General features: G+C 44.3%; 1 protein-coding gene across 1 annotated transcript in view; it reads right to left on the reverse strand.

Annotated features, from left to right (window-relative positions):
- EIPR1 (EARP complex and GARP complex interacting protein 1) overlaps positions 1 to 27,572 on the reverse strand; it is a 410,026-nt gene that overhangs the window by 139,907 nt on the left and 242,547 nt on the right. The window contains exon 5 of the mRNA XM_075341075.1: positions 7,966 to 8,065. Coding sequence (XP_075197190.1) covers positions 7,966 to 8,065 — 100 coding nt within the window. The remainder of the gene's footprint in view (positions 1 to 7,965; positions 8,066 to 27,572) is intronic.

Consider the following 27,572-nt stretch of genomic DNA (forward strand, 5'->3'; position numbering starts at 1 on the left):
TAAGGTACCCCATCCTGGTAATGATCCTCCTGCCTTGTATATGATCCTGCTATAAACCCCCATCCAGCCTGTTCACATACCCCCCCCATCCAGCCTGTTCACATACCACCCCCATCCAGCCTGTTCACATCCCCCCCCCATCCAGCCTGTTCACATCCCCCCCCCATCCAGCCTGTTCACATTCCTCCCTCCCCATCCAGCCTGTTCACATACCCCCCCCATCCAGCCTGTTCACATATCCCCCCCCATCCAGCCTGTTCACATATCCCCCCATCCAGCCTGTTCACATACCCCTCCCATCCAGCCTGTTCACATACCCCCCCATCCAGCCTGTTCACATACCCCCCCATCCAGCCTGTTCACATACCCCCCCATCCAGCCTGTTCACATACCCCCCCATCCAGCCTGTTCACATACCCCCCCATCCAGCCTGTTCACATACCCCCCCATCCAGCCTGTTCACATACCCCCCCATCCAGCCTGTTCACATACCCCCCCATCCAGCCTGTTCACATACCCCCCCATCCAGCCTGTTCACATACCCCCCCATCCAGCCTGTTCACATACCCCCCCATCCAGCCTGTTCACATACCCCCCCATCCAGCCTGTTCACATACCCCCCCATCCAGCCTGTTCACATACCCCCCATCCAGCCTGTTCACATACCCCCCCCATCCAGCCTGTTCACATACCCCCCCATCCAGCCTGTTCACATACCCCCCCCATCCAGCCTGTTCACATACCCCCCCCATCCAGCCTGTTCACATACCCCCCCCCCATCCAGCCTGTTCACATACCCCCCCCCCATCCAGCCTGTTCACATACCCCCCCCCCCATCCAGCCTGTTCACATACCCCCCCCCATCCAGCCTGTTCACATACCCCCCCCATCCAGCCTGTTCACATACCCCCCCATCCAGCCTGTTCACATACCCCCCCCCATCCAGCCTGTTCACATACCCCCCCCATCCAGCCTGTTCACATACCCCCCCCCCATCCAGCCTGTTCACATACACCCCCCCCCATCCAGCCTGTTCACATACTCCCATCCTGCTATATGCCCCCATCGTGCGCATATACCATCCTGGTATATGGCCTGTATCCTATAGCACAGAGAAAAAAATAAGCGTTTATACTCCGGCTGCGGCTCCACACACGGGGACGGGTGAGTGTACTGATTCACTGCACCCCGCGCTGGTGATGACGCGCGGGGGGCAGTGAATACAGCCGCACATGATCGCTCCAGGCTGTAATTGCCAGGGGTGATCATGCGGCCGGCTCTTTGCTATGCGCGCGTCCCCGCTCGTCCTCCCGCCCACCTGTCAGTGCCGGCTTCAGCGCTGAGAGATGGGCGGGAGGATGGGCGTGCATATGTAATGAGCGGGCACATGTGGTCACGGCAGGCGCTGCTGCTGCCTGCTCGTGCCCCCGATGACCTGCAGCACCCTCATTCCCGGCCGCAGCCCTATAGTCAGACCATAAGACGCACCCCCAACTTTCCCCCAACATTTGGGGGAAAAAAAGTGAGTCTTATGGTCCGAAAAATACGGTAGCTCATGCTTTTCCCCCTGCGTGTCCCCCTTGTGTCTTCTATAGTTGTTTAATGGGGTTGACAAAGAGCTCATCCCATCCGTTCCCTATATAGGGACCAGCACTAGGGATACCTAGGATCAGGTATCCAACTCAGCGCATAGGTGCAGAACCTACCTAGGGTGGTAAGGGACCCCAAAGACCACCAGTAGATTCGTTCAGGGTTCACCATCTTTCCTCTCCCTAGACACAGGGTTTCTCTTTCCTTCCATTTTGCCGTGCGCTTGGTACTTCCCCATACCTGGTGTGACAGTAGGATATTAAAAACTGACCTTGATAGTACAATATTATAAAATGATCTGGATAAGATGTCAGAATGGGCAGATACTTGGCAAATGAGATTTAATGTTGATAGATGTAAAGTAAAGCACCTAGGACGGAGTAATCCTATAACTGCGTATACATTAAATGGTAAACTCGGGACTACAGAACAGAAAGACTTGGGGATTCTGATTACAAATAAGCTGAGCAGCAGCACTCAATGTCAGACAGCAGCTGCAAAAGCAAACAAGATTTTAGTGTATAAAAAGAGATATTAACTCACGTGATCCCAATGTATTGTTACCTCTAAAAATCACTTGTAAGGCCACATCTAGAATATAGGATCCAGTTTTCAGTTCCACAGTTTAAAAAGGACATTCAGAAGTTAAAGCCAGTTCAAAGGCAGCAACTAGATTATTGCAAGGAATGGAAGGCCTCCCATATGATGAGAGGTTGGAAAAGTTGCATTTGTTCAGCTTAGAAAAAAGATGTCTCAAAGGCGATCTAATTTATTATACTAATTATATATATATATATATATATATATATATATATATATATATATATATATATATATATATATATATATATATATACACACACACACACACACACACATACATATGCACACTGTATGTGCGGTCAACACAATGGACTAGCACATGGCTTATACCTTCCAAAGACAATACTAAAGTCAAGGGGCACTCATTACGGGTGGAAGACAGGTGAGTCCAGCAGCTAAATAGGGAAGTGTTCTTTACAGTTAGAGCAGTCAGACTGTGGAATGCCCTACCACAAGAGGTAGTGATAGCTGGCCCTATAATAGCTTTTAAAATCGTGTTCGATGATTTCCTCAGTACACATAACATTGTTGGTTATAGATAATTTAGAGTCAAAAATATATAATTGGTGGAGGAAGGTTGAGCTTGATGGACCTACAATAGGTCTTTTTTTAAACCTATGTAACTATGTGGCAAAAACAAAACCTGAGCAACCCTGCTCCACCATGCAAACAATTTTCCCTCAGTATTTAGTACTTGAAATGGTTATGTTAAAGGGAACCAAACATCAGGATTTTCGTGTATAAGGTGCAGCCAGTGCAGTACTGGCACTATCAGGCACAGTGTGTACATACCATCAGGGTGCAGCTCGGATGTTTAGGCAGCGAAATCCAACTTTATAAAGTTTGAAAATTCGTGCACTTTTTGATTGACGTGTGCACCTCTGCTGCTAATGTCCGGGCGGGTTATGCACTTCTATCTCCGCCCCCCCACCAGCCTGTTCCTCCCTTTCTCCTGATGTCCGGGTGTGTTATGCACGTGTATCCCCGCCCCACGCTGCCTGTTCCTCCCTCTCTCTGGCTGTATTTAAATTTCCCTCTTCAGTGACATGACGTCTGAGTTGGCGCCTGCGCATAGCGCTTATCTCCGGCGCCATGTTACTGAAGCCCGCTGTACCGTGCAGCCGGGTGCACGAGAGGGCGGCGCATGCGGCCTTGCTTCTTCAGATCCCGTTGTGACCGCGGGAGCGCGTGCGGTTACAACGGGACTGGAGATCAGCTGACAGGAGGACGCGATTGCTACGCTACCAGCACAGCAGCCGCCTAGGACACCGGGGCTCAGGTGAGTTCACAATGCGTTGATCTTAGCTCACCTTTTGAATGCCAGGTCACCGCAGGAAAGCACTCACAGCTGTGTGTCTGTGCTATGTTTGTGTGCAGTGTGTGTCTGTGCTATGTGTGTGATTGTGTGCGCAGTGTGCGTGCAGTGTGTGCGTGCATTGTGTGTGTGCAGTGTGTGTGTGTGTGCGCAGTGTTGTGTGTGTGTGCACGCTGTGTGGTGTGTGTGCGCACGCTGTGTGTGGTGTGTGTGCGCACGCTGTGTGTGGTGTGTGTGCGCACGCTGTGTGTGGTGTGTGTGCGCACGCTGTGTGTGGTGTGTGTGCGCGCACGCTGTGTGTGGTGTACGCTGTGTGTGGTGTGTGTGTGTGTACGCTGTGTGTGGTGTGCGCATGCTGTGTGTGGTGTGCGCACGCTGTGTGTGGTGTGTGTGTGCGCACGCTGTGTGTGGTGTGTGTGTGTGCACGCTGTGTGTGGTGTGTGTGTGCACGCTGTGTGTGTGTGCATGCTGTGTGTGTGCGCACGCTATGTGTGGTGTGTGTGTGCGCACGCTGTGTGTGGTGTGTGTGCTGTGTGTGGTGTGTGTGTGCGCACGCTGTGTGTGCACACGCTGTGTGTGGTGTGTGTGCACACGCTGTGTGTGGTGGGTGTTTGTGTGGTGTGTGAGCACGCTGTGTGTGTGTGTGTGTGTGTGTGTGTGTGCGTACGCTGTGTGTGGTGTGTATGTGTGTGGTGTGTGTGTGTGTGTGTGTGTGTGTGTGTGTGTGTGTGTGTCTTGAATCCAGGCCTGGAATTACTGGAGTTTCCTCCGGTAGCCAGTCCGACGCTGCACTGAAGTTTGTTTTTTTTCTTCAGATGATATTGGATCCGGATTGGACGGCGTGGGACCCTTGCCCCAGGATTACTGCGGAGGGGGGTTCTTTATTTCAATAAAGATGGAGTCACTAATTGTGTTGTGTTTTATTTCTAATAAAAATATTTTTCTGGTTTTTTTGTATCTTTACTAGAAATTCATGGTGGCCATGTCTAATATTGGCGTGACACCATGAATTTTGGGCTTAGAGCTAGCTGATAATACACTCCTAGCCCTAACCCCATTATTACCCAGTGAGCCACCCGGCATCAGGGCAGCTGGAAGAGTTGGATACAGTGCCAGAAGATGGCGCTTCTATGAAAGCGCCATTTTCTGGGGTAGCTGCGGACTGCAATTCGCAGCGGGGGTGCCCAGAAAGCTTGGGCACTCTGCACTGTGGATTCCAATCCCCAGCTGCCTAGTTGTACCTGGCTGGATTCAAAAATTGGGCGAAGCCCATGTCATTTTTTTTTAATTATTTCATGAAATTCATGAAATAAAAAAAAAAAAAAAAAAAAAAGGACTTCTCTATATGTTTGGTTCCCAGCCAGGTACAAATAGGCAGCTGGGGGTTGGGGGCAGCCCGTAGCTGCCTGCTGTACCTGGCTAGCATAGAAAAACATGGTGAAGCCCACGTCATTTTTTTTTGGGTTGGGGGGGCAGTGCAAAAAATCCTGCATACAGTCCTAGGCCTCTTTCACACGTTAGTGATTCTGGTACGTTTGTGCTTTTTTTAAAACGTACCAGAATCACTGACATATGCAGCCCATTATAATCAATGGGTCTGCTCACACATCAGTGACTTTCACTGAACTTGTCTCCGTGCAGCGTGCACCCGTGGCCGTGATTCTGCACGGAGACAAGTCAGTTTTTTCCTGGCATCACTGATGACCCACGGACCAAACTATGCCGTGATCCGTGTGTGATCAGTGAAACACGTACAAGAAAATCACGGACATATTAAATATTAAACATTTTCAGCTTACCTTCCCTGCGATTCGCTGTGCCTGCTCTGCTCTCGGCAACTCCTGCCTGGCTCATGAATATTCATGAGGGCAGGAACTGCCGACCAGGAAGTAGCAGCTGCAGAGCGGTGGGCGGACGCTGCAGAGCTGGAGACTTCAGCACCACAGACAGCAGAATGAAGGCAGGTGAGTAATGTCCATGTGCAATCACGGATTGCACATGGACAACCCACGTGTGCCGTGAATCACGGAACACGGAGGGACATGTGCGTGTTTTACACGCCAGTGAAGAACGTCAGTGTTTTTCACTGACGTGTGAAACGGGCCTTAGATGGAGGATGCTGAGCTTTTTAGTTTGGCAGCTGCTGTCTGCTCTCCTGCATACACTATTGGATGAAGTATGCAGAGCCTTGTAGTTCTGCTCCCCCTGCCTCTCCCTCCTGCATACAGTCCTGGATGGAGCATGCTGAGCCTTGTAGTTCTGCAGCTGTCTGGTCTCCTGCAAAGACTAGTGGAGAATGAAGAACATATTGAAGGAAATTACATCAGACCTTTATTTTTTTTTTTAACAATCTTTGTTAAAAAACGCATAAAAATGCAGTGAGCAAAAAAGTACCAAAATGCGGTAAAAACGCATGCTTTTTTTTGCCGCGTTTTTTCCCGCGGGTGCGTTTTTGTCTGATCACTCATTCTTTTCTCCTTATCAGAGCAGCACAGCTCAGATCAGGAGAAATGCTCATCTCCTGTAACCTGCAGTACTCGGCTGCTGGGTATAGGATTTGCGTCACGTGAGCTACAGGAGTAATCACAAGACCCAGTGCTAACACGACAACCATCGGATCCACGTGATCCCATCACGTGACTTCCTGTGGAGGCTGGTGATTATGCGAATAAAGCGATCGCCATTAAAATGGCGCTGTGAGATTTTTACAGTGCTATTTAAGGGGTTGACAGGTACAGGTGGATAGCGAATCCACTTGCGCCTGCAAGGCACACGTCAGCTGCACAAATCAGCTGACATTTGCGCTGATCGCTGCTGGCTATCTGCGTCTGCCAGTGTGGATTACCAAAATGAGTGCAGGGACGGAAAATATTTAAACGGATTTATTAAGGAGTTAATAAATGCATTAACAAAAATGTGGCCAAAATCTTGATCTTTCATATTTTTTTGGTCAGAAGCTGTGTTTCTGTGACCACAGGTAAAAAAGATGCAGCGTGCTGTCATAGCCATTGAGTTATTTGACCAACTTTGTATCCAACTCTTCCAGCTGCCCGGATGTCGGGTGGCTCACTGGGTAATAATGGGGTTAGGTGTATATTATCAACTGGCCCTAAGCCCGAAATTCATGGTGTCACACCAATATTAGACATGGCCACCATGAATTTCTAGTAAAGATTAAAAAAAAAAAAACTGAAAAATATTTTTATTAGAAATAAAACACAACACAATTAGTGACTCCATCTTTATTGAAATAAAGAACCCCCCTCCGCAGTAATCCTGGCTCAAGGGTCCCACGCCGTCCAATCCGGATCCAATATCATCTGAAGAAAAAAAAAAAACTTCACTGCAGCGTCGGACTGGCTACCGGAGGAAACTCCAGTAATGCCAGGCCTGGATTCAGGACACACACACACACACACACACACACACCACACATAGCGTGCGTGCACACACACCACACACAGCGTGCGCGCACACACACAGCGTGCGCACACACACACCACACTAAACACACACTCACACTGCACACACACTACACTCACACACTGCACACACACTGCACTCACACACTGCACAGAATCACACACACACACTGCACACACACACACTGCACACACACGCACTGCACACACACATAGCACAGACATACAGCTGTGAGTGCTTTTCTGCGGTGACCTGGCATACAGAAGGTGAGCTCAGGTCAACGCAGGGGCGCACACACAGCATTGTGAACTCACCTGAGCCCCGGTGTCATAGGCGGCTGCTGTGCTGGTAGCGTAGCAATCGCGTCTTCCTGTCAGCTGATCTCCAGTCCTGTTGTAACCGTGCGCTCTCCCGCGGTCACAACGGGATCTGAAGAAGCGAGGGTGCATGCGCCGCCCTCTCATGCACCCGGCTGTACGGTTCAGCGGGCTTCAGTAACATGGCGCCGGAGATAAGCGCTATGCGCAGGCGCCAACTCCGACGTCATGTCACTGAAGAGGGAAATTTAAATACAGCCAGAGAGAGGGAGGAACAGGCAGCATGGGGCGTGGATACACGTGCATAACCCGCCCGGACATCAGGAGAGAGGTACACACGTCAATCAAAAAGTGCACGAATTTTCAAACTTTATAAAGTTGGATTTCGCTGCCTAAACATCCGAGCTGCCCACTAATGGTATGTACACAATGTGCCTGATAGTGCCAGTACTGCACTGACTGCACCTTATACACGAAAATCTTGATGTTTGGTTCCCTTTAACAAGTTCATTACAACTCATCAAACAAAACAATAAGTCCTCATAAAGCTATGTAGATGGGAAAAAAATAAGGTTAAATTCATATCAGGGAATTCCTATAAACAATAAGATTGATTTGAGAATGAAGTTGAGCGGTGACCTGGACTCCTGCTTTCACTTTTATTCAAGCAACATGACAAGTAAAAGGTAGAAATGTATCTTTATGAGGCTCACTTACTGCAGCTTTTGTAGAGCTTTCTTGTAAATCCCAGATCATTAAGTAATTATCCGCCAAAGACATCACTTTTTTCCCATCGCCCAATGGTTCCCAGGTGACACTAGAGGAAATAAAAATAGATACGTAAGGAGTGTACTGGACCTTATTTGCACACCCGGATGTTACAGTTCATCTTATGAGGCAAAGGTGTTTAAAGTGAATGTCTAATATTCACACCAAGTCATTTAAGGTTGGGATACAGGGCTCCAAATTTCCTCCACTGATCAAGAATGAAATACCGTATTTTTCGGACTATAAGACACACTTTTTCCCCCCCAAATGTTGGGGGAAAGTGGGGGGTGTGTCTTACAGTCTGAATGTAGGGCATGGCTGAGGGAATAAGGGTGCTGCGGGTCATCCACGGCATGCGCAGTCTGTAGCAGCCAGCCGTGACCACGTGGGCCCGTTCATTTCATATGCAAGCACCCTCCCGCCCATCATCTCTCAGCGCTGAAGCCAGTGCTGACAGGTGGGCAGGATGATGGGCGGGGGATGCGCACATAATTAACAGCCGGCCCGCGTAATCACACCTGGCAATTACATCCTGAAGTGATCATGTGTGGCTATATTCACTGCCCCCCGCATATCATCAACAGTGCGGGGGGGCAGTGAATAAGTACGGTATACTCACCAGTCACCGTTCCCTGCAGCATCGCGATGTCCTCCTGTCTGCATGCCCGCTGATGTGTGTAGAGAGCGGTGTGCACAGGGCTGACGTCATCGCTGTGCGCATGGCTCCACGATGCTGCCGGGAACGGTGACCGGCTCCACACAGGTCAGCGGCACTGCTGCTTGCACTGACAGGAAGACGAGCGATGCTGCTGGAGTGAGGAAAGGTGAGTATAAACGTTTATTTTTTTTTGTGTGCCATAGGATGCAAGCCATATAGCAGGATGGGGTATATAGCAAGATGAGGGCATATATCAGGATGGGGGTATATAGCAGGATGGAGCTATATAGCAGGATGGGGCTATATAGCAGGATGGAGCTATATAGCAGGATGAGGCTATATAGCAGGATGGGGTTATATAGCAGGATGGGGCTATATAGCAGGTTGGGGCTATATAGCAAGTTGGGGCTATATAGCAGGATGGGGGTATTTAGCAGGTTGGGGCTGTATAGCAGGATGGGGGTGTATAGCAGGATGGGGTGTATAGCAGGATAGGGGCATTTATCAGGACGGGGGTATTTAGCAGGATGGGGGTATTTAGCAGGATGGGGGTACAGTCATATGAAAAAGTTTGGGCACCCCTATTAATGTTAACCTTTTTTCTTTATAACAATTTGGGTTTTTGCAACAGCTATTTCAGTTTCATATATCTAATAACTGATGGACTGAGTAATATTTCTGGATTGAAATGAGGTTTATTGTACTAACAGAAAATGTGAAATCCGCATTTAAACAAGATTTGACCGGTGCAAAAAGTATGGGCACCTCAACATAAAAGTGACATTAATATTTTGTAGATCCTCCTTTTGCAAAAATAATAGCCTCTAGTCGCTTCCTGTAGCTTTTAATGAGTTCCTGGATCCTGGATGAAGGTATATTTGACCATTCCTGTTTACAAAACAATTCCAGTTCAGTTAAGTTTGATGGTCGCCGAGCATGGACAGCACGCTTCACATCATCCCACAGATTTTCAATGATATTCAGGTCTGGGGACTGGGATGGCCATTCCAGAACATTGTAATTGTTCCTCTGCATGAATGCCTGAGTAGATTTGGAGTGGTGTTTTGGATCATTGTCTTGCTGAAATATCCATCCCCTGCGTAACTTCAACTTTGTCACTGATTCTTGCACATTTTTGTCAAGAATCTGCTGATACTGAGTTGAATCCATGCGACCCTCAACTTTAACAAGATTCCCGGTTCTGGCATTGGCCACACAGCCCCAAAGCATGCCACCAAATTTTACTGTGGGTAGCAAGTGCTTTTCTTGGAATGCCGTGTTTTTTTGCCTCCATGCATAACGCCTTTTTGTATGACCAAACAACTCAATCTTTGTTTCATCAGTCCACAGGACCTTCTTCCAAAATGTAACTGGCTTGTCCAAATGTGCTTTTGCATTCCTCAGGCAGTCTGTTTGTGGCGTGCTTGCAGAAACGGCTTCTTTCGCATCACTCTCCCATACAGCTTCTCCTTGTGCAACGTGCGCTGTATTGTTGACCGATGCACATTGACACCATCTGCAGCAAGATGATGCTGCAGGTCTTTGGAGGTGGTCTGTGGATTGTCCTTGACTGTTCTCACCATTCTTCTTCTCTGCCTTTCTGATATTTTTCTTGGCCTGCCACTTCTGGGCTTAACAAGAACTGTACCTGTGTTCTTCCATTTCCTTACTATGTTCCTCACAGTGGAAACTGACAGTTTAAATCTCTGTGACAACTTTTTGTACCCTTCCCCTGAACAACTATGTTGAATAATCTTTGTTTTCAGATCATTTGAGAGTTGAGTCAGTAAAAAGTAGTTAGGAGTGTTCAAATCAAGAAATTGATAAGGTTGTCCATACTTTTGCACCGGTCAAATTTTGTTTAAATGTGGATTGCACATTTTCTGTTAGTACAATAAACCTCATTTCAATCCAGAAATATTACTCAGTCCATCAGTTATAAGATATATGAAACGGAAATAGCTGTTGCAAAAACCCAAATTGTTATACAGAAAAAAGGTTAACATTAATAGAGGTGCCCAAACTTTTTCATATGACTGTATTTAGCAGGTTGGGGCTGTATAGCAGCATGGGGGTATATAGCAGGATGGGGGCATTTATCAGGATGGGGGCTATATCAGGATGAGGGACATATATACAAGGATGGGGATCATATACAAGGCAGGAGGATCATTACCAGGATGAGGTACCTTAATTAAAGAATTTGGGGACATTACCCCCATAACAGTGTGTCATGACCACACTTTTTGCTTAAAATTTTATTTTCCTCCTCTAAAACCAGGGTGCGCCTTATGGTCCGATGCGTCTTATAGTCTGAAAAATACGGTAATTCAAATCCAGAGGGGCAGGGACCTAAGTAATAAAAATGCTTCAAAACATTCTCTCTCATTATTCTGGCATTTGGAAAATATAAATTATTTTGGTTCCTAATTGACTTAAAATGGGAAAGATGTGTTCTGATTTTACGTCAGATAGTGAGGAAAAAAACCTGCAGACGTGTCTTTTTACATAGTTTATGTAAACCTCTGACCTCTGATTTCAACTGTACATATGAGTTATTGCTGCTATTGGGAGAAATTTCTTAAGATGCATGGTTAAAATTTTACAATTTTGCATTGTTTTAGATGAAAAATAAGAGTCTAAAGCAACATTTTAGTAGACAAAAAAAAAATGCAGTTTTACATTTTTTTTTTATTCCACTTTCATTAAACTTTTTGCTGGCCTTTGTTAACAATTTTATTAAGTCAAAGATTTTGCATTACTTATTCCATGAGCACCACACAAGGTGAGGTGGATTGCTGTAAATTTGGTAGATTTTAACAAATTTCTTGACAGTGGCTTTGAATACTTTGTGGGGTGCAGTTATTAAAATGTTATCACTTGTGGTGGGGGGGTTCAATATATAGATCCTTCCAAAACTGAACAGATCTCCAAAAAGTAGGTTTATGTAAATTTCGTTGAAAAAAAAATGAAAATTTGCTAATAAACCTTGAAGCCTCCCAAGATCTTATGATGTAGCAATAAAAAGGACATGTGAAGAATGATGCTAATGTAAAGTAGAAATACAATAAATGTTATTTTTTTTTTTACTTTTTATGCATGAATATCTATTTTTAGGGGGATAAAAATCAAAGTTTAACAAAATTTTTACATATTTATTAAATTCAAAACATATAAACCTATATTTTTCACTAGTATAAAGAACAATCTCAGAATCATTGGAAAATAGTGCTGTGTAGTGATGAGCGAGAACTTCCATGCTCGGTAGTCATAACGAGCATTTGGACGTTCACAACTCGTTTACAGATTATAATGGAAGTCTATGGGAAACTCGAAGTAATAACTTGTAAGATCTTCCAGAAAAATTTTGAGTTCCACATAGACTTCCGTTATAATCGGTAAATGAGTTCCAAGCACCTGAGCAGGCTAGTGCTCACTCATCACTAGTGACCACCCTTTGCCTTCAGAACAGCATCAAAACATCATTTTTCTAGGCACATACAGTACAGACCAAAAGTTTGGACACACATTCTCATTCAAAGAGTTTTCTTTATTTTCATGACCCTGAAAATTGTAGATTCACATTGAAGGAAGCTATGAATTAACACATGTGGAATTAAACACTTAACAAAAAGTGTGAAACTGAAAATGTATGTCTTATATTCTAGGTTTTTCAAAGTAGCAACCTTTTGCTTTGATTACTGCTTTGCACACTCTTGGCATTCTCTTGATGAGCTTCAAGAGGTAGTCACCGGGAAATGGTTTTCACTTCACAGGTGTGCCCTGTCAGGTTTAATAAGTGGGATTTCTTGCCTTATAAATGGGGTTGGGACCATCAGCTGTGTTGTGCAGAAGTCTGGTGGATACACAGCTGATAGTCCTACTGAATAGACTGGTAGAATTTGTATTATGGCAAGAAAAAAGCAGCTAAGTAAAGAAAAACGAGTGGCCATCATTACTTTAAGAAATTAAGGTCAGTCAGTCCGAAAAAATGGGAAAACTTTGAAAGTGCCCCCAAGTGCAATGGCAAAAACCATCAAACGCTACAAAGAAACTGGCTCACATGAGGACCGCCCCAGGAAAGGAAGACCAAGACTCACCAGCCTCAGAAATCGCAGGTTAACAGCAGCTCAGATTAGAGACCAGGTCAATGCCACACAGAGTTCTAGCAGCAGACACAGCTCTAGAACAACTGTTAAGAGGAGACTTTGTGCAGCAGGCCTTCATGGTAGCTGCTAGGAAACCACTGCTAAGGACAGGCAACAAGCAGAAGAGACTTGTTTGGGATAAAAAACACAAGGAATGGACATTAGACCAATGGAAATCTGTGCTTGGTCCGATGAGTCCAAATTTGAGATCTTTGGATCCAACTACCGTGTCTTTATGCGATGCAGAAAAGGTGAACGGATGGACTCTACATGCCTGGTTCCCACTGTGAAGCATGGAGGAGGTGTGATGGTGCTTTGCTGGTGACACTAATGGGGATTTATTCCAAATTGAAGGCATACTGAAACAACATGGCTACCACAGGATATTGCAGCGGCATGCTACTCCATCCGGTTTACGTTTAGTTGGACCATCATTTATTTTTCAACAGGACAATGACCCCAAACACACCTCCAGGCTGTGTAAGGGCTACTTGACTAAGGTGGAGAGTGATGGGGTGCTACGGCAGATGACCTAGCCTCCACAGACCTGAACCCAATCGAGATGGTTTCGGGTGAGCTAGACCGCAGAGTGAAGATAAAAGGGCCAACAAGTGCTAAGCATCTCTGGGAACTCCTTCAAGACTATTGGAAGACCATTTCCGGTAACTGCCTCTTGAAGCTCATCAAGAGAATGCCAAGAGTGTGCAGTAATCAAAGCCAAAGGTGGCTACTTTGAAGAACCTAGAATATAAGACATTTTCAGCTGTTTCACACTTTTTTGTTAAGCATTTCATTCCACGTATTAATTCATAGTTTTGATGCCTTCAATGTGAATCTACAATTTTCAGAGTCATGAAAATAAAGAAAACTCTTTGAATGAGGTGTGTACAAACTTTTGGTCTGTACTGTATGTATACAGTTTTTGAAGGAACTTGGCAGAAAGATTGTTCCAAACATCTTGGAGAACTAATAACATCTTCTGTGGATGTAGACTTGCACAAACTCTGCTGTCTCTTCTTGTAATCTCTCACAAACTCAGTGTTTATATATGGACTCTGTGGGGCCATATCATCACTTCCAGGACTCCTTGTTCTTATCTACATTGAAGATATATTGTATGTTTTGAGCTGTTGTTCTGCTGCAAATTAAACTTTCAGCCAACCAAATTTTTCCCTCATGGTATTGCATGATGGATATGTATTTGCCTATATTTCGAGGACACCAAGAAATAGGCAACATTGAGAACCGTGGATGCAGCAGTTCACCAAGGAAACTTAGTGCAGCAGATGAAAGACATATCATGATTACTTCCTTTCAAACTCAGAAGATATCCAGAAGTCATCAGGTCAGAACTAGCAGCAACCAGTAAGACCCAGTTGCTTCCATCTCTGTATGGAAAATGATGTCCAGAAGTAGTTTTCATGGCAGAATTCTGGCCAAAAACCATACTTTCGACATGGAAACAAGGTGAAAAGACTCAACAAAAAACAAAACCTTAGGATCTGGTGGTGCAAAAAATATCAGCAGGTGATCTGGACTGATTAGTCAAAATTTTAAATATTCTGTTGGAACGGTAAATAGCTGAAGAACGGTACAATAATGAATGAATACAGGGAACAGTAAAACATGGTGGAGGTTACTTGAAAGCTTGGTACCACATTTCAGTAAGTGGAACAGGGGATTTATTCAAGATTGAAAGTGTCCTCACTGCTAAGAAACTGACCCCAAACATCCAGCCATAATCAATAAGAATTATCATCAGCATAAAGAACAAGGCATTCTAGAATTGACAGTATAGTCCCCACAGAGCCCTGATCTCAATATCATCGAGTCTGTGTAGGATTACATGAAGAGACAAAAGCATTTGCACAAGTCGTCTTTCAGAGATTTGTGGTTGATTCTCCAATATGTTTGGCACAATCTCCATGCTGCGTTCCTTCAAAAATTGTTGCAAGTGTACCTAGAAGAATTGAAGCTTAAGGCTATGTGCCCACATTGCGTTTTTATGTCCACGTTGTGTTTTTATAGGCAGAATGCTGCGACTGTTTTCTCAGTCCAATTAGGGCTGAGAAAATAATCGCTTATGAGTGCTGCCCCATAGAGTAATTGGTCCGAGTGGAGTGTGATTTTTTTCATTACATTCCACTCACTCTATATTACTCGCCGTGTGTGCTAGCACCTAAGGTATCGGCTTTGCTATGGAAATAGGAGGGCGTGATGGTGCACCAAGGCATAGTCCATGCCAAGGGGGCGCCAAAGCCCCATTCTTTGCATGACAAATAAAAATTGATTTTTAATTGGCAATGAGCAAACCCGAGGTTCAGTGTTCGGTGTTTGTACCAAACACGGACTTTACATAAAAAAACCAAAACAGAGTTCGGATTTGGAGTTTGGGTACTTTACGTTTGAACACTACTCGCTCGAGCTTGGGTACACTTGGTGCTCAGCCCAGTGTGATTCGCTTGCAGTGTTTGAACGGACTCTCACGTGAGGTAACAACAGCGTGATCAGATGTAGTGTGCACAAACAAAAATAAAAATAATGGAAACCCTGCCCAACTGCCCCTGGAAGTGATCTGTTTATAGCTGGGTGGAAACCCGAACTGCCCAATTAGTGATTTCCATTGGAGTTCAGGTGAAAACCGGGTGCCAAACCGAACTTTATCTGGATGAAGCAGCCGAACAAGAAACGTCAACGGGTCTGCTCATCTATATTCTCCCTTAAATATTTAGTGAAGCTTTCCCTATTATGATTTAAATAGGGGCTAGGTGCCCTATATAAATGTTTAAATAACATTTTGGGGAGAGGGGGAGGGGGGTGACAGACTCCATTTACATGTATTAATTAAGAACTGGGTGTTACCATTCTCCTTGCTAATAGAATGTGTTCCATTAGTGCTGTGTATGGACAGACCCTATTTGCAAGTGGAATAATAAAACCTGGCTGTCAAGTTAATCATCCTTTTAATTTAAATGACAGAGAAATTGCAAACCTGAAACAAAAGATGTTCATTGTCAGGAGAGCTGTCCCATTTAACGTAAAGTCAATGAAATCTGTAATGCTTCTGTAGCAAATGCATCCGAAACTGTAGCCTTCACACTAGTGTGAACAGAGCCTAAAAGTGCGTTCTGACTATTGTGAACCGGGCATCTTCATATAGCTTCTAAACGTTCCATAGATTCCAAATATGCAAATATAGATTCCTAATTAAAACTATAAACATTCTATAGATTCCGAATGTGGAAATATAGATTCCTAATTAAAACTATAAACATTCTATAGATTCCGAATGTGCAAATATAGATTCCTAATTAAAACTATAAACATTCTATAGATTCCGAATGTGGAAATATAGATTCCTAATTAAAACTATAAACATTCTATAGATTCTGAATATGCAGATATAGATTCCTAATTAAAGCTAACAGAATAAAAACTCAAGAAGATTTTACGGTAATTTCAGAAAGGAAAAATGTTTCACAATTAGGTAGAAAAATCAGTCGTGTTCTAAAAATCAGAACCCAATACTTTGACTCCATGCCCGGTACAAAGTCCATCTTCCACCAAGGAGGTGACTTATTGATGTTTATGACATGAGATCTACAAATGCACACTATGACATGGTACACTAGTGGGCAGGGCTGTGGTGGCTGAGTGGTTGCCTGCTCATACGTGAGCTCCACCTGTAGTCTCCAGACATAGATCCATATTTTCCTCTTCTCAGCTTGCTCCCTGCCAGTGTTTCGGTTGACTATCCAGCCAACCGGGGGATTTTTTTTTTTAATTTAATGCACTGCAGCAGAAAAGCACTCTTGTGGAAAGACAAGAGCATCCTGGATGGCTAATTCTCTCTGACTGATTTATAATTTGCGAAAGATGATGTGACCTTTAAAACCCGCCAGGCTGTTCTCGCTGCCGCTGTTTTCTCCTGAAAATGCTGCTGATGCTGTTCACAGGATTTCCACTGAGTGCTTTCTTGCTCTAATTTATCTTCTTGCAAAGGATTTTAGTGCCTGCTGTCTCTCCCTGTCTTGCTGTGCTTAGACCGTGCATATAACCAGAACACGACTTCATCTTTCTTCTGTCCTTAACAGCATCAGTTTTACCACACTTCACAGCGAGAAAAGCACTGCTGATGTACTGGCTTATTTTACTAGGGTACTTACAGCCAAAAAACCCAATGCTTTATTCAACCTTAGCCCACACAACCTTATATAGGTCACTAGCCCTGTGTGTTACGTCTGGCTGAGGTAACTGGAGGGCTTCAAGGGTTGTAAAGTCTGAAGTCAAAAGCTGATAAAACAGCAGCAAAAAAAAAAAAAAGCTAATACTAATCCCACATATATATATATAGAATTCTCTGGAGATTTACGACATACAATAGTGACTACGGTGGCAGACATTTTCTTTGATTTACTGCTAATAGATTCATTTCAGTTGAGTAAAGTGAATCTTTATGAAGCTTAAAGGGTTGTCCTAGTAGTGGACTCTACATGTTTCCCCCAGGTAAAATAATAAACCTATGCTCCCCTCCCCAATGGTTTCGGGATCGTGGTGCCGGGGGTCACATGGCATTACAACCCCACGTTGTAGGCTTAGATCTCTCTACCTTCAGACACCAGAGCAATCAAAAGAAAGTGAGGTTCAACCGCCGTGCTCACTTCCTGTTTTACGGGAAGACGGAAGCCAGCGTTGATTGGACGCGGAGCTCGCATGATGTCACACCCCACGTAGGCCCCAGCTCCGCGATCCCGGATATTGGGTGCCGATACGGGAGGTTAGTATAGGCTTTATTATTTTACATAGGGGAAACATGTGAAATCAGAAGTGGTTGTCCTAGTAGTGGACTACTCCTTTAAAGGAAATTTCCCATCAAGAAGTACTGATAGTTAAGCCCCCTTTTCTGAAAAGCTACACTACAGACCTATCACTTTATAGAAATTGCGGCACAACTGCATCCCAATATACGAGGCTGTGATGTAAGTTCCAACACAGGCAGGGAATTGAAAGGCTCCCAGGAATGCTTCAGAGTTTTAGACTATTGTAGATGTCCCATCAGTTGGGCATCTACTGACCATACAGAGATTACAGCAAGGTAGCTCAATCGTTAGCATTGCAGACCATAGGATCAAATCCCACCAAGGTCAACATCTGCATGGGGACTTTGTATTTTCTCCTCGTGTTTGAATGGGTTTCCTTCCCAATCCCATACAGACAGGAAATTCAGATTGTGAATCCCCCCTGGGGAGAGTGAGTGATGACAATGTTTTTAAAGCGCTGTGGAGTATGTTGGCATTATATAAGCACACATAATACATATAAATTGAAATGCTATAAATTGTTACAACAAGAATATTTCTCACTATATTGATTGTCCCATTGCTAAGACACACAGAGGGTAAAACGGGCCGAGTGGAATGAGATAAAAAAAAACTGCATTCCACCCAGAATGGGGCCGTTCCCCATCTGCCATTGTTTTCTCAGCCCTAATTGGACTGAGAAAACAGTCACAGCATGCTGTGAGTGTATGCCTATCAGATTTCACTCGCACCCATACAAGTCTATGGGTACGAGTGAAACATCGGGCTGCACTCGGATGACACAGTGCGATAATCGCATCAGCTGATAATCGAGAAGATGGGAAGATTAATCCCACCCACTCCTCTGCAGCTGTGATCCGATTGCAGGATTGGATCACAGTATAATGACACTCAGCTCACGCTCTCAGCACAGCGGATGCCGAGGGTCATTAGGATATCGCATCCGATGCTCTCAGAATTGGCAACAGTTGAGAACCTAAAACATATGTTGCAATAACAGAGGAACGGGCACACGTAACGTTCAAACAGAAAATGCTTCAATAATGTTTTTCCATGAATAAAACAGGCATTTATTAAAACAGAGGTCAGGACAGTTTAACGCTACGATGAAAGGGGTAGGTCATTGGTATAAGATCGGTGGGGGCCTGACACCCGGCACTGCGTGAGACCAGCTGTTGTAACCTGTTATCAGCCATTTACAGCTGGGACACTGTAGTAGCCACAATGGGCAATGCAGATCGGTTCTTTTCCCTCTTCAATATGAGCTGATCTGAAAGTCTAAGAATCTCAATTCTGTAAAGGGATAACTACTTTATTTTTCCTTAACATCTGCATACACTAAACACAAGTAGAAGTCTCCAAAGTCACACATTCACTCTTCGGTCACCTTGTATCAGCGTCTGGCCAAGAGTGCACATTATTTTGCAGTAGTTGCTCCACACGCTCGGCTCCTATCAGGAGACCTGCAATTTGCTAGGTTCCCAGCTGTTACTTCCTCAGACAGCACTTTAAAAGCATCACTGTTCTATTTGCTCCTCAGGACTGAATGAAAAGCATACTGATTGGATCAGTCACATGTATTCCTCTGCCATACATATTCCTTCAGTCATTAACCTTGCTGAAAATTACCAGTGAATCTACCATCCTGGAGCAGCTAGTGCTATAAACAGAATACAGCAGAGAATACAGAGAGGACCGGATGCAGTGCAGTCTGGATTTCTATTCCCACCAGATGCATCATCTCTATGACCTTTCACCAAAAATGTCATTCAAATCGAAGGTACACAGATTAACCTGTATTGCATACTCGAAAAATGCTAAAGCTTTAATTATCTCTCTCTTACAGCCTTAAGAGTGTATTGCCTGGCAACAACATGACTTCCTATCTAGGTGACCATTATTTGACTATAATGTTCTGGAGGCACTTATTCTCATCTTCATAGATGGATATCATTGTATAGTACTGGTAAAACCAAGCACTTTTGCAATTTACTGCTTATTAAAATTTCCATTCGTTCTTGAGCTAATAGATCGTTTCTTTTGTTCACATCTCGTTGCCGATGAAACCGACCACCGAATGATACCGACCACTGTCTATTTTGTAAACCACTGTGTTGAAGCTGCCTGGGATAAGGAGGTAACTTCATGCCCCAGTGCTCTTAACCAGCTTCAAAACAATGCTTACAAGCTCCAAAGAAAAGAGTTTGTAAGCACTGCGTATGTTCTGATGTCTAGCAGCGATGGTCGGTATCCAAGGAAAAAAAGGTGTAACAAAGGTGTTAATATCGCAAGAATGGCTGAACATTTTAACAAACTGTAAATGACAAAACTATTTTTAATTACAAGTACTATTATGTAACCATTTTTTTTTTCAAATATAATTAATAATTATAAACTTATATTTAATTTTAATATAGTTATAACAATTTGTGAGGAAAGTGAAGGTTGTGTCTTAAAATCTGAATGTAGCTTACCGGGGGGTGGTAGAAAGGGGTAGCAGGAGGCAGGGGCAAGCTGTGGCGGCAGTCCAGGGTCTGCGAGCAGTGAGAGCTTTAAATAATAGCGCCCGGAGCCGGCGCATGCACAGATGGAGCTCTCGGCTCAAAATATCATCTGCACATGCACCGCCTCCGGCCCATTGATCTCCCAGCAGAAGACCTAAGGAAAACGACGCCCGGAGTTGGCGCATGCGCAGATGAGACCTTGGTTTGTCATTGAGCCAACAGCTCAATCTGCGCATGCGCCGGCTCCTGGCACTATTATTTGAAACCATCACCACCCGCAGACCTTGCACATCCGCCACAGACCCTGCACAGCCACCACCACCGCCAGTTTCTAGGACAGCATCTGGTACACCCGCCTGCAGCATCGCCCTGCTCCACCACCGCCCCTGTCTCCTGTGACCCTGCTCCACCGCTGCTGCCACCCCTCCTTCGGTAAGACACTACCGGATTATAAGAAGGACCCCATTTTTTTGTCTAAATTTGGAGTGCGTCTTATAGTCCAGTGTGTTTTATAAGCCAAAAAATATGGTAATTATAAACCAGAAACTGATACTTATCTTTAAATAGGAAGCAAATAGAGAAGAGTTTCATCCAGCACCAGCATAGGTAAAATGTCAGTATATTATGATCGTTAAAAAAAATCCATAGAAATGAATGTTCAGTGAAAATCCATGAAGTGCATGAGCTTGACTGAAACGCGTCAATTGCCCACCCTGCAATTCATGGTTTTTCTTTTATTTCTATAAGTTTATTATAACGATCATAATAAACTGAGATTTGAACAATGGTGGTGCTGGATCAACCTCTACTGATGACAATGGATATTCCTCGGTGAGCTGACATACCTTCTTGGACTCAGTGGTGAGATGATACGTTTTCTGGTTCATATTTTTAAATCTGTTTATCTTCTCATTGTAAACTTTGTTTAATTTTATTTTCTGAGCATCATTATGGGAAGGTCATCTCATCCAAGCGGTTATCAACAGCTCTCAAAGGTATGCAGCAACCAAATGGACCATAGTAATCTGTTTTCTGTGGTAGAGACTTCATTATGAACAGCGGGGAAGAAGTAAGCTATGACCATCACCTATTATGAATGGAGGATTCTGTGTGATCTATACAGAGATGTTATCAAATCATAGTAATCCTGTCTGTGATGAGCATGAAATGCTGAAAAGTGACCGCTATAGAAAATAAAATATCAGCGTATGATGAATAAAAATTGCAAAACTTCATGATTATCTTTAAATTTATTTAGTACCATAGAAATAAAAAAAGTAAAATTCTTCAATAATATTTAGCATAAAATTTGGAGTGAAATAATATATCATTTTTTGATAACAAATAGCCCTTCAGCAGGTCTGAAAATATATATTTTTTCTTTAACAGGAAGGAAAACAGAGGAGTCTATATGACTTTAGTGTCTAAAGGCCGCTTTACACGCTGCGACATCGCTAGCGATCGCACCCGCCCCCGTCGTTTGTGCAGGACGGGCAAATCGCTGCCCATGGCGAACAATATCGGAGGTAAGCGTCACACGTACTTACCTGCCTAACGACGTGTGGCTGGTGAACAACCTCTTTTCTAAGGGGGCAGTTCATGCGGCGTCACAGCGACGTCACACAGCAGGCAACTAAAAGAAGCGGAGGGGCGGAGAGCAGCCGCATGAAGGTCACTCCCACCTCGCTGCCAGAGGACACAGGTACGCTGTTGTTCATCGTTCTCGGGGTGTTGCACGTAGCGATGTGTGCTGCCTCAGAAACGACGAACAACCTGCGTCCCAGAAGATCAACGACATTTTGAAAATGAACGACGTGTCAACGATCAACGATGTGGTGAGTATTTAGATCGTTAGCGGTCGCTCGTACGTTTCACACGCAACGGCTTCGCTAACGAGGCCGGATGTGCGTCACGAATTCCATGACCCCAACGACATCTCGTTAGCGATGTTGTTGCGTGTAAAGCAGCCTTTAATTTGGGGTTAAGACTAGGTCTTTGCCAATCACATAACCAAGGCAAGTAAATGCACAAAGCAACAGCGAGGTGGAGCAAAGAGGCAACAGCACTTCAAAAAGTGTCTTAAGAGCACCAAAATCCCTATTTTTAGCAGTCAAATATTCTTCTGTTGACTCTATGCCAAAAGGTTGAACATAATCCATGGGGTTCAACTGTTCTTATTATTTTTTTTTCCTTTACAGGGTTAGCCCTTGGTAGGAGGTTACCCTTTGTTTTTAGAGAAGCAGTCTTATGCATCCCCACTTTAATGCTGGATTACACATCTTACAAGTCACGGCCCGCAGACAGCCACATAAAAACGCGTACCAGGCTCTCCCACACCACAAATGACCTTGATAAAGACCGTTGACGGGTGAAGCTTTGGTCCTTTTCTTACCGGAGCAAAATTAAAAAAAAATTCACGTATTGCATCAAGATCCTTTCTTTGCTTAACAGAATCTACCTTTATATTAAATCTCTAAAATGCAACTTTATTAATTTATTTTTAAAAACAAACCATATCCCACAAGACAGTAGACACACACACAAACATACAAGATAGAATAGCCCCCAATTAAATGTAGTCAATAGTGGTTACCACAATAGTAACCTTAATGGCTCACCAGCTAACTGATCCCTAGAGGTAAACTGTCCACTACCTATCAATGGAGATATAATAGTTAAGTTACACGCACCCTAGGGTTCAAGTGGTGCCCCCATTCCACGACGGCTGTCCTTCTGGATTGTCCCTAATCTCCCTCAATAAATTATTATATAGCCTTACGTGGACTATGTATACATCTCACAGTCCAGAAAATATAATTCAAACAATACTTTTACATTCATAAGGCATCAATCACTTATCTTAAGGGGGTATACAGGGCAGCATCCTCGTAGTTCCTTTCAATTTATACCATACAGCACAAAGATGTTCTTGAATGGTTTTCAAAAAATAAATGGGAATACCCCAAGCTCAACGCATTTCCCAGCAATTAACAGTTGTTTGCGACCTGCACCACACTGTGTGACATATCCTGCCACATGTGCCACATGTGTAGTCACAGAGGATAATGGCAATTGTGCCTCATTTTCATCTTCTGATGAACACCAACGTATAAATTGGGCGGAAACGCGTTAAGCTTGGAGTATTCCATTTATTTTTTGACAACCATTGAAGAACATCTCGGTGCTGTATGGTATCAATCGAAAGGAACTACAGAATGCCGCTCTGTACACCCCCTTAAGATAAGTGATTGATGCCTTATGAATTTAAACTGAACCTGTCACCAGATGTTTATAATACTCAGCTACCGGTCGATGCACAGCAGACTTGTCGAATGGGAGTCTGCGTTCTCCTTGTCCGTGCCTCCTCTTTCGGCCATCTTTGTCCTCCTACTTCTGAAGCTAGTGTGGATGATGCGTTCTATGACATACACACTAGCCGACATTGAGGTCCTGCGCAGGCGCACCTTGATCTGCCCTGAGTAGGGCAGATTAAAGTATTGTAGTGCGCCTGTGTGTGACCTCAATGTCGGCTAGTGTGTATGACATAGAACGCATCATCCACACTAGCTTCAGAAGGAGGACAAAGATGGCCGAAAGAGGAGGCACGGACCCGGACAAACGGAGATGCCCATCCGACCAGTCTGCTCAGACTGTTAGATATTATAAACATCCGGTGACTGGTTCCCTTTAAGATAAGTGATTGATGCCTTATAAATTTAAAAGTATTGTTTGAATTATATCTTATGGATTGTGAGATGTATACATAGGTCACTTAAGGCTATAAAATAACCTATTGAGGAAGATTAGGGACAATCCAGAGGGACAGCCGTCAACTACATTAATCGGGGGTTATTCTATTCGAGGTATTCTATTTTGTATGTTTGTGTGTGTGTCAACTGTCTTGTGGGATATGGTTTGTTTGTACAAATAAATTCATAACGTTGCATTTTAAGATTTAATATAAAGATACTGTAGATTCTGTTAAGAAAATGTAGATTTACTGCCTTACCTTCATCTCCTTTGAGTCTTTTTTGGTGATAGAGGCTTTCTTTATCATCATTTCAGTGCTGGGGTTTCTATCTACATCTCACAGGTCAGCCCAACCTGCACTAGTTCCTTCTCAGTCAGGCTAGCCAGCCCGTAGTGATCAAGCACAACGGGATTGGCTTTTTTCTTATCAACCATAGTTTGTTTTGCACATGATTATTCCTGTGACTTAATCATCTGCTCTCCTTCTTACTTTTGTATCTCTATATTATGTGAGCTTTCAGATTTTATATTTATCTATAAGTGAAGCTTTGTGAATACCATTTATTGATGATGTCTGTAGCTTTTCTGTAAGTCGTTTATTTGAAGTGAATGTAAATTAAAGGGTTGTTTTCTTTATTTCTATATAATTTATTTTTTCATTCCTATATAATGTGTCACTGGCATGAAAATGTTTCATTTTTAGTTCTATTGTAGTGCATATGGTGTACAAAAATAGTGTGGTGTACGTCGTCGTCATATATTTTCCAAATGTCAAATTTTACACTTAACCGCGTCCTCTTGACAGTCTTCTTGTCACGGGGTGTGACGGGATTACTAGGAACAGGGGAGCCTAAACTGGCTCTCAGGCTAGGGGAGCCTGGCTGACTCTGATCCCAAAGATACATCTGAAGGTGACGATGTTTGGGCCGCCTTCTTTACCCTAGCTCCTGAACAACCCTAGTCTAATGGCCCCCCTCTCTCCACCCAGGAGAGGGCCGGGACAGGAGTAATCTCACACAAATAAACAGATGGGAGAAAAAAACAAAACTCAAACTCACAGAGGTATAGACAATGCATGCTCAGAAGGAAACTAAAGGAAGAGAGGAAATAATCAGACAAGAGTATGACCACAACACACCAAACACCATACAGAAGTTCACCAGCAACTGGATATCAAAGCATAAGGACCAGGATCAGATAAGCTATCATCGGCATGGGGGACCAGACTCCACCATCTTAAAAAGGTTGGAGGTGACTGTGATAGGTCTCCTGCAGTAATCCACAGGCCAGCAGAAATTAACTTGTGCAAGCTTGATTACTAACAAGAGAACAGCTGGTCGATGCCCAAGCCTGACTGTGCAATGCAAAAGCAGCATTGTGTGGAGAGTCTGACTCTGCTGTGTGAACGGAATCAGAAGCAGTCCTGACACTCGGCGAGTTTTGAGCCAGACACCTTGTGACACTTTTGCTGCATGTGACCAGTAATATGACTAGCCACATTACAGAGTCAAGGCTGTCACAGAAATGTATTGCAAAGTTAGCCCACTGAGAAGATGCAATGTGATTCGGCTAATCACATTGCTGGTTATATGGTGCATAAGAGGACTGGGATGATGCTAATCAATAAGTATATTAAAATGAGCACTTTGTACGCTATATGAACTACAATGGGATGAAAAAATAAAATTTTACAGATCTTGACCAGAGTTAATGCTGCTGATCCAGTGAATGGGGTTCTCCAGAGCTCTGTTAAAATGGAGTGCAGGTCATGTTTGTGCATCACCGCTCATTGTCTATGGGACCTTAGAGCAAAACTTCATTATCTCCAAGAGTTCTACAAAGGATGGAGCAGTGGTGCGCATGCTTGACCTCCGCTACCTGTAGCTTGGGTTTGTCTTCTAGTGATTATGATATAGATCAATGATAAAATGACCAATTTCATACAACCCCCTTTAAATATACTTGCAACATAGGCTTAAAGGGAAGGTATAAAATATAAAAAAAAAATTTAAAAAGTTTGATATTTTCCACTGTTAAACACTAGGGGGAGCAGCTTCTGAAATCCTACTGAATTTCCACTGTATAAAAAGCTCAGATTACAGCCTGCCGTAAAGTGGGCGGAGTCTGCTCTCCTGTGTGTGGCACGCCTCCCTCCTCCTAATCTGAGTGTATACAACAGATAACAGAGAATGACATGTAAGGACACAATGCACAGCCATTTTCCTGGTGACCAGAAATGTCTAAAGCTGGGGTCACACTAAACGACAGCGACAACGACGTCGCTGTTACGTCACCAAAATGGTGACGTAGCAGCGACCTTGTAAGTCGCTGTTATGATCGCTGCTTAGCTGTCAAACACAGCAGCCGAAGCAGCGATCATAACGAAACGCGTCGCTGTGCTTCAACATGTGCAGAGAGCCGCGCACACTGAGCGCTGGCTCCCTGCTCTCCTAGATACAGTAGACATCGGGTTAATTACACGATGTGTACTGCAGCTACATGTGCAGAGAGCAGGAGCCGGCGTTGGCAGCGTGAGAGCGGCGGAGGCTGGTAACAAAGGTAAATATCGGGTAACCACCTTGGTTACCCGATGTTTACCTTGGTTACAGCTTACCGCAGCTGCCAGATGCCGGCTCCTGCTCGCTTCATTTCGTCGCTCTCTCGCTGTCACACAGAGGATAGGATTAGATACACAGCTCAGCAGACAGTATCACACAGGATAGGATTAGATACACGGCTCTGCAGACAGTATCACATAGGATAGGATTAGATACACGGCTCTGCAGACAGTATCACACAGGATAGGATTAGATACACGGCTCAGCAAACAGTATCACACAGGAGAGGATTAGATACACAGCTGTGCAGACAGTATCACATAGGATAGGATTAGATACACGGCTCTGCAGACAGTATCACACAGGACATGATTAGATACACGGCTCAGCAGACAGGATTAGATACACGGCTCAGCAGACAGTATCACACAGGACAGGATTAGATACACGGCTCAGCAGACAATCACAAAGGATAGGATTAGATACACAGCTCAGCAGACAGTATCACACAGGAGAGGATTAGATACACAGCTCAGCAGACAGTATCACACAGGAGAGGATTAGATATATGGCTCAGCAGACAGTATCACACAGGAGAGGATTAGATAAACAGCCGTGCAGACAGTATCAGACAACATAGGATTAGATACACAGCTCAGCAGACAGTATCACACGACAGGATTAGATACACAGCTCAGTAGACAGTATCACACAGGAGAGGATTAGATACACGGCTCAGCAGACAGTATCACCGGTACACACACAGGTATTCACATGAGGTGGTGTGCGCACACACACACACACACACACACACACACACACACACACACACAGTTCACATCATTCCTCCCTGTGACCTCCGGTGGGCGCTCCAGGCAGCTGTGCTGCATGCCATCCTCCCCTGCGTCCGGCCGACATTTCACACATCCGATCGCATACACTCACACACACAATCTCACGATATCGCACATACCTGTACAATTGCGCGCACACACTCACTCAACATCCGGAGATATATCACATGCTTCCCATGTGATCCTCTCACAGGTCCTGGAAGCTCACTGCACAGCATTGCAAGCGCCGACACTTGTGACACACACACACACACACACACACAC

Source organism: Anomaloglossus baeobatrachus, chromosome 3 (assembly GCF_048569485.1).
Source record: "Anomaloglossus baeobatrachus isolate aAnoBae1 chromosome 3, aAnoBae1.hap1, whole genome shotgun sequence".
NCBI lineage: Eukaryota > Metazoa > Chordata > Amphibia > Anura > Aromobatidae > Anomaloglossus > Anomaloglossus baeobatrachus.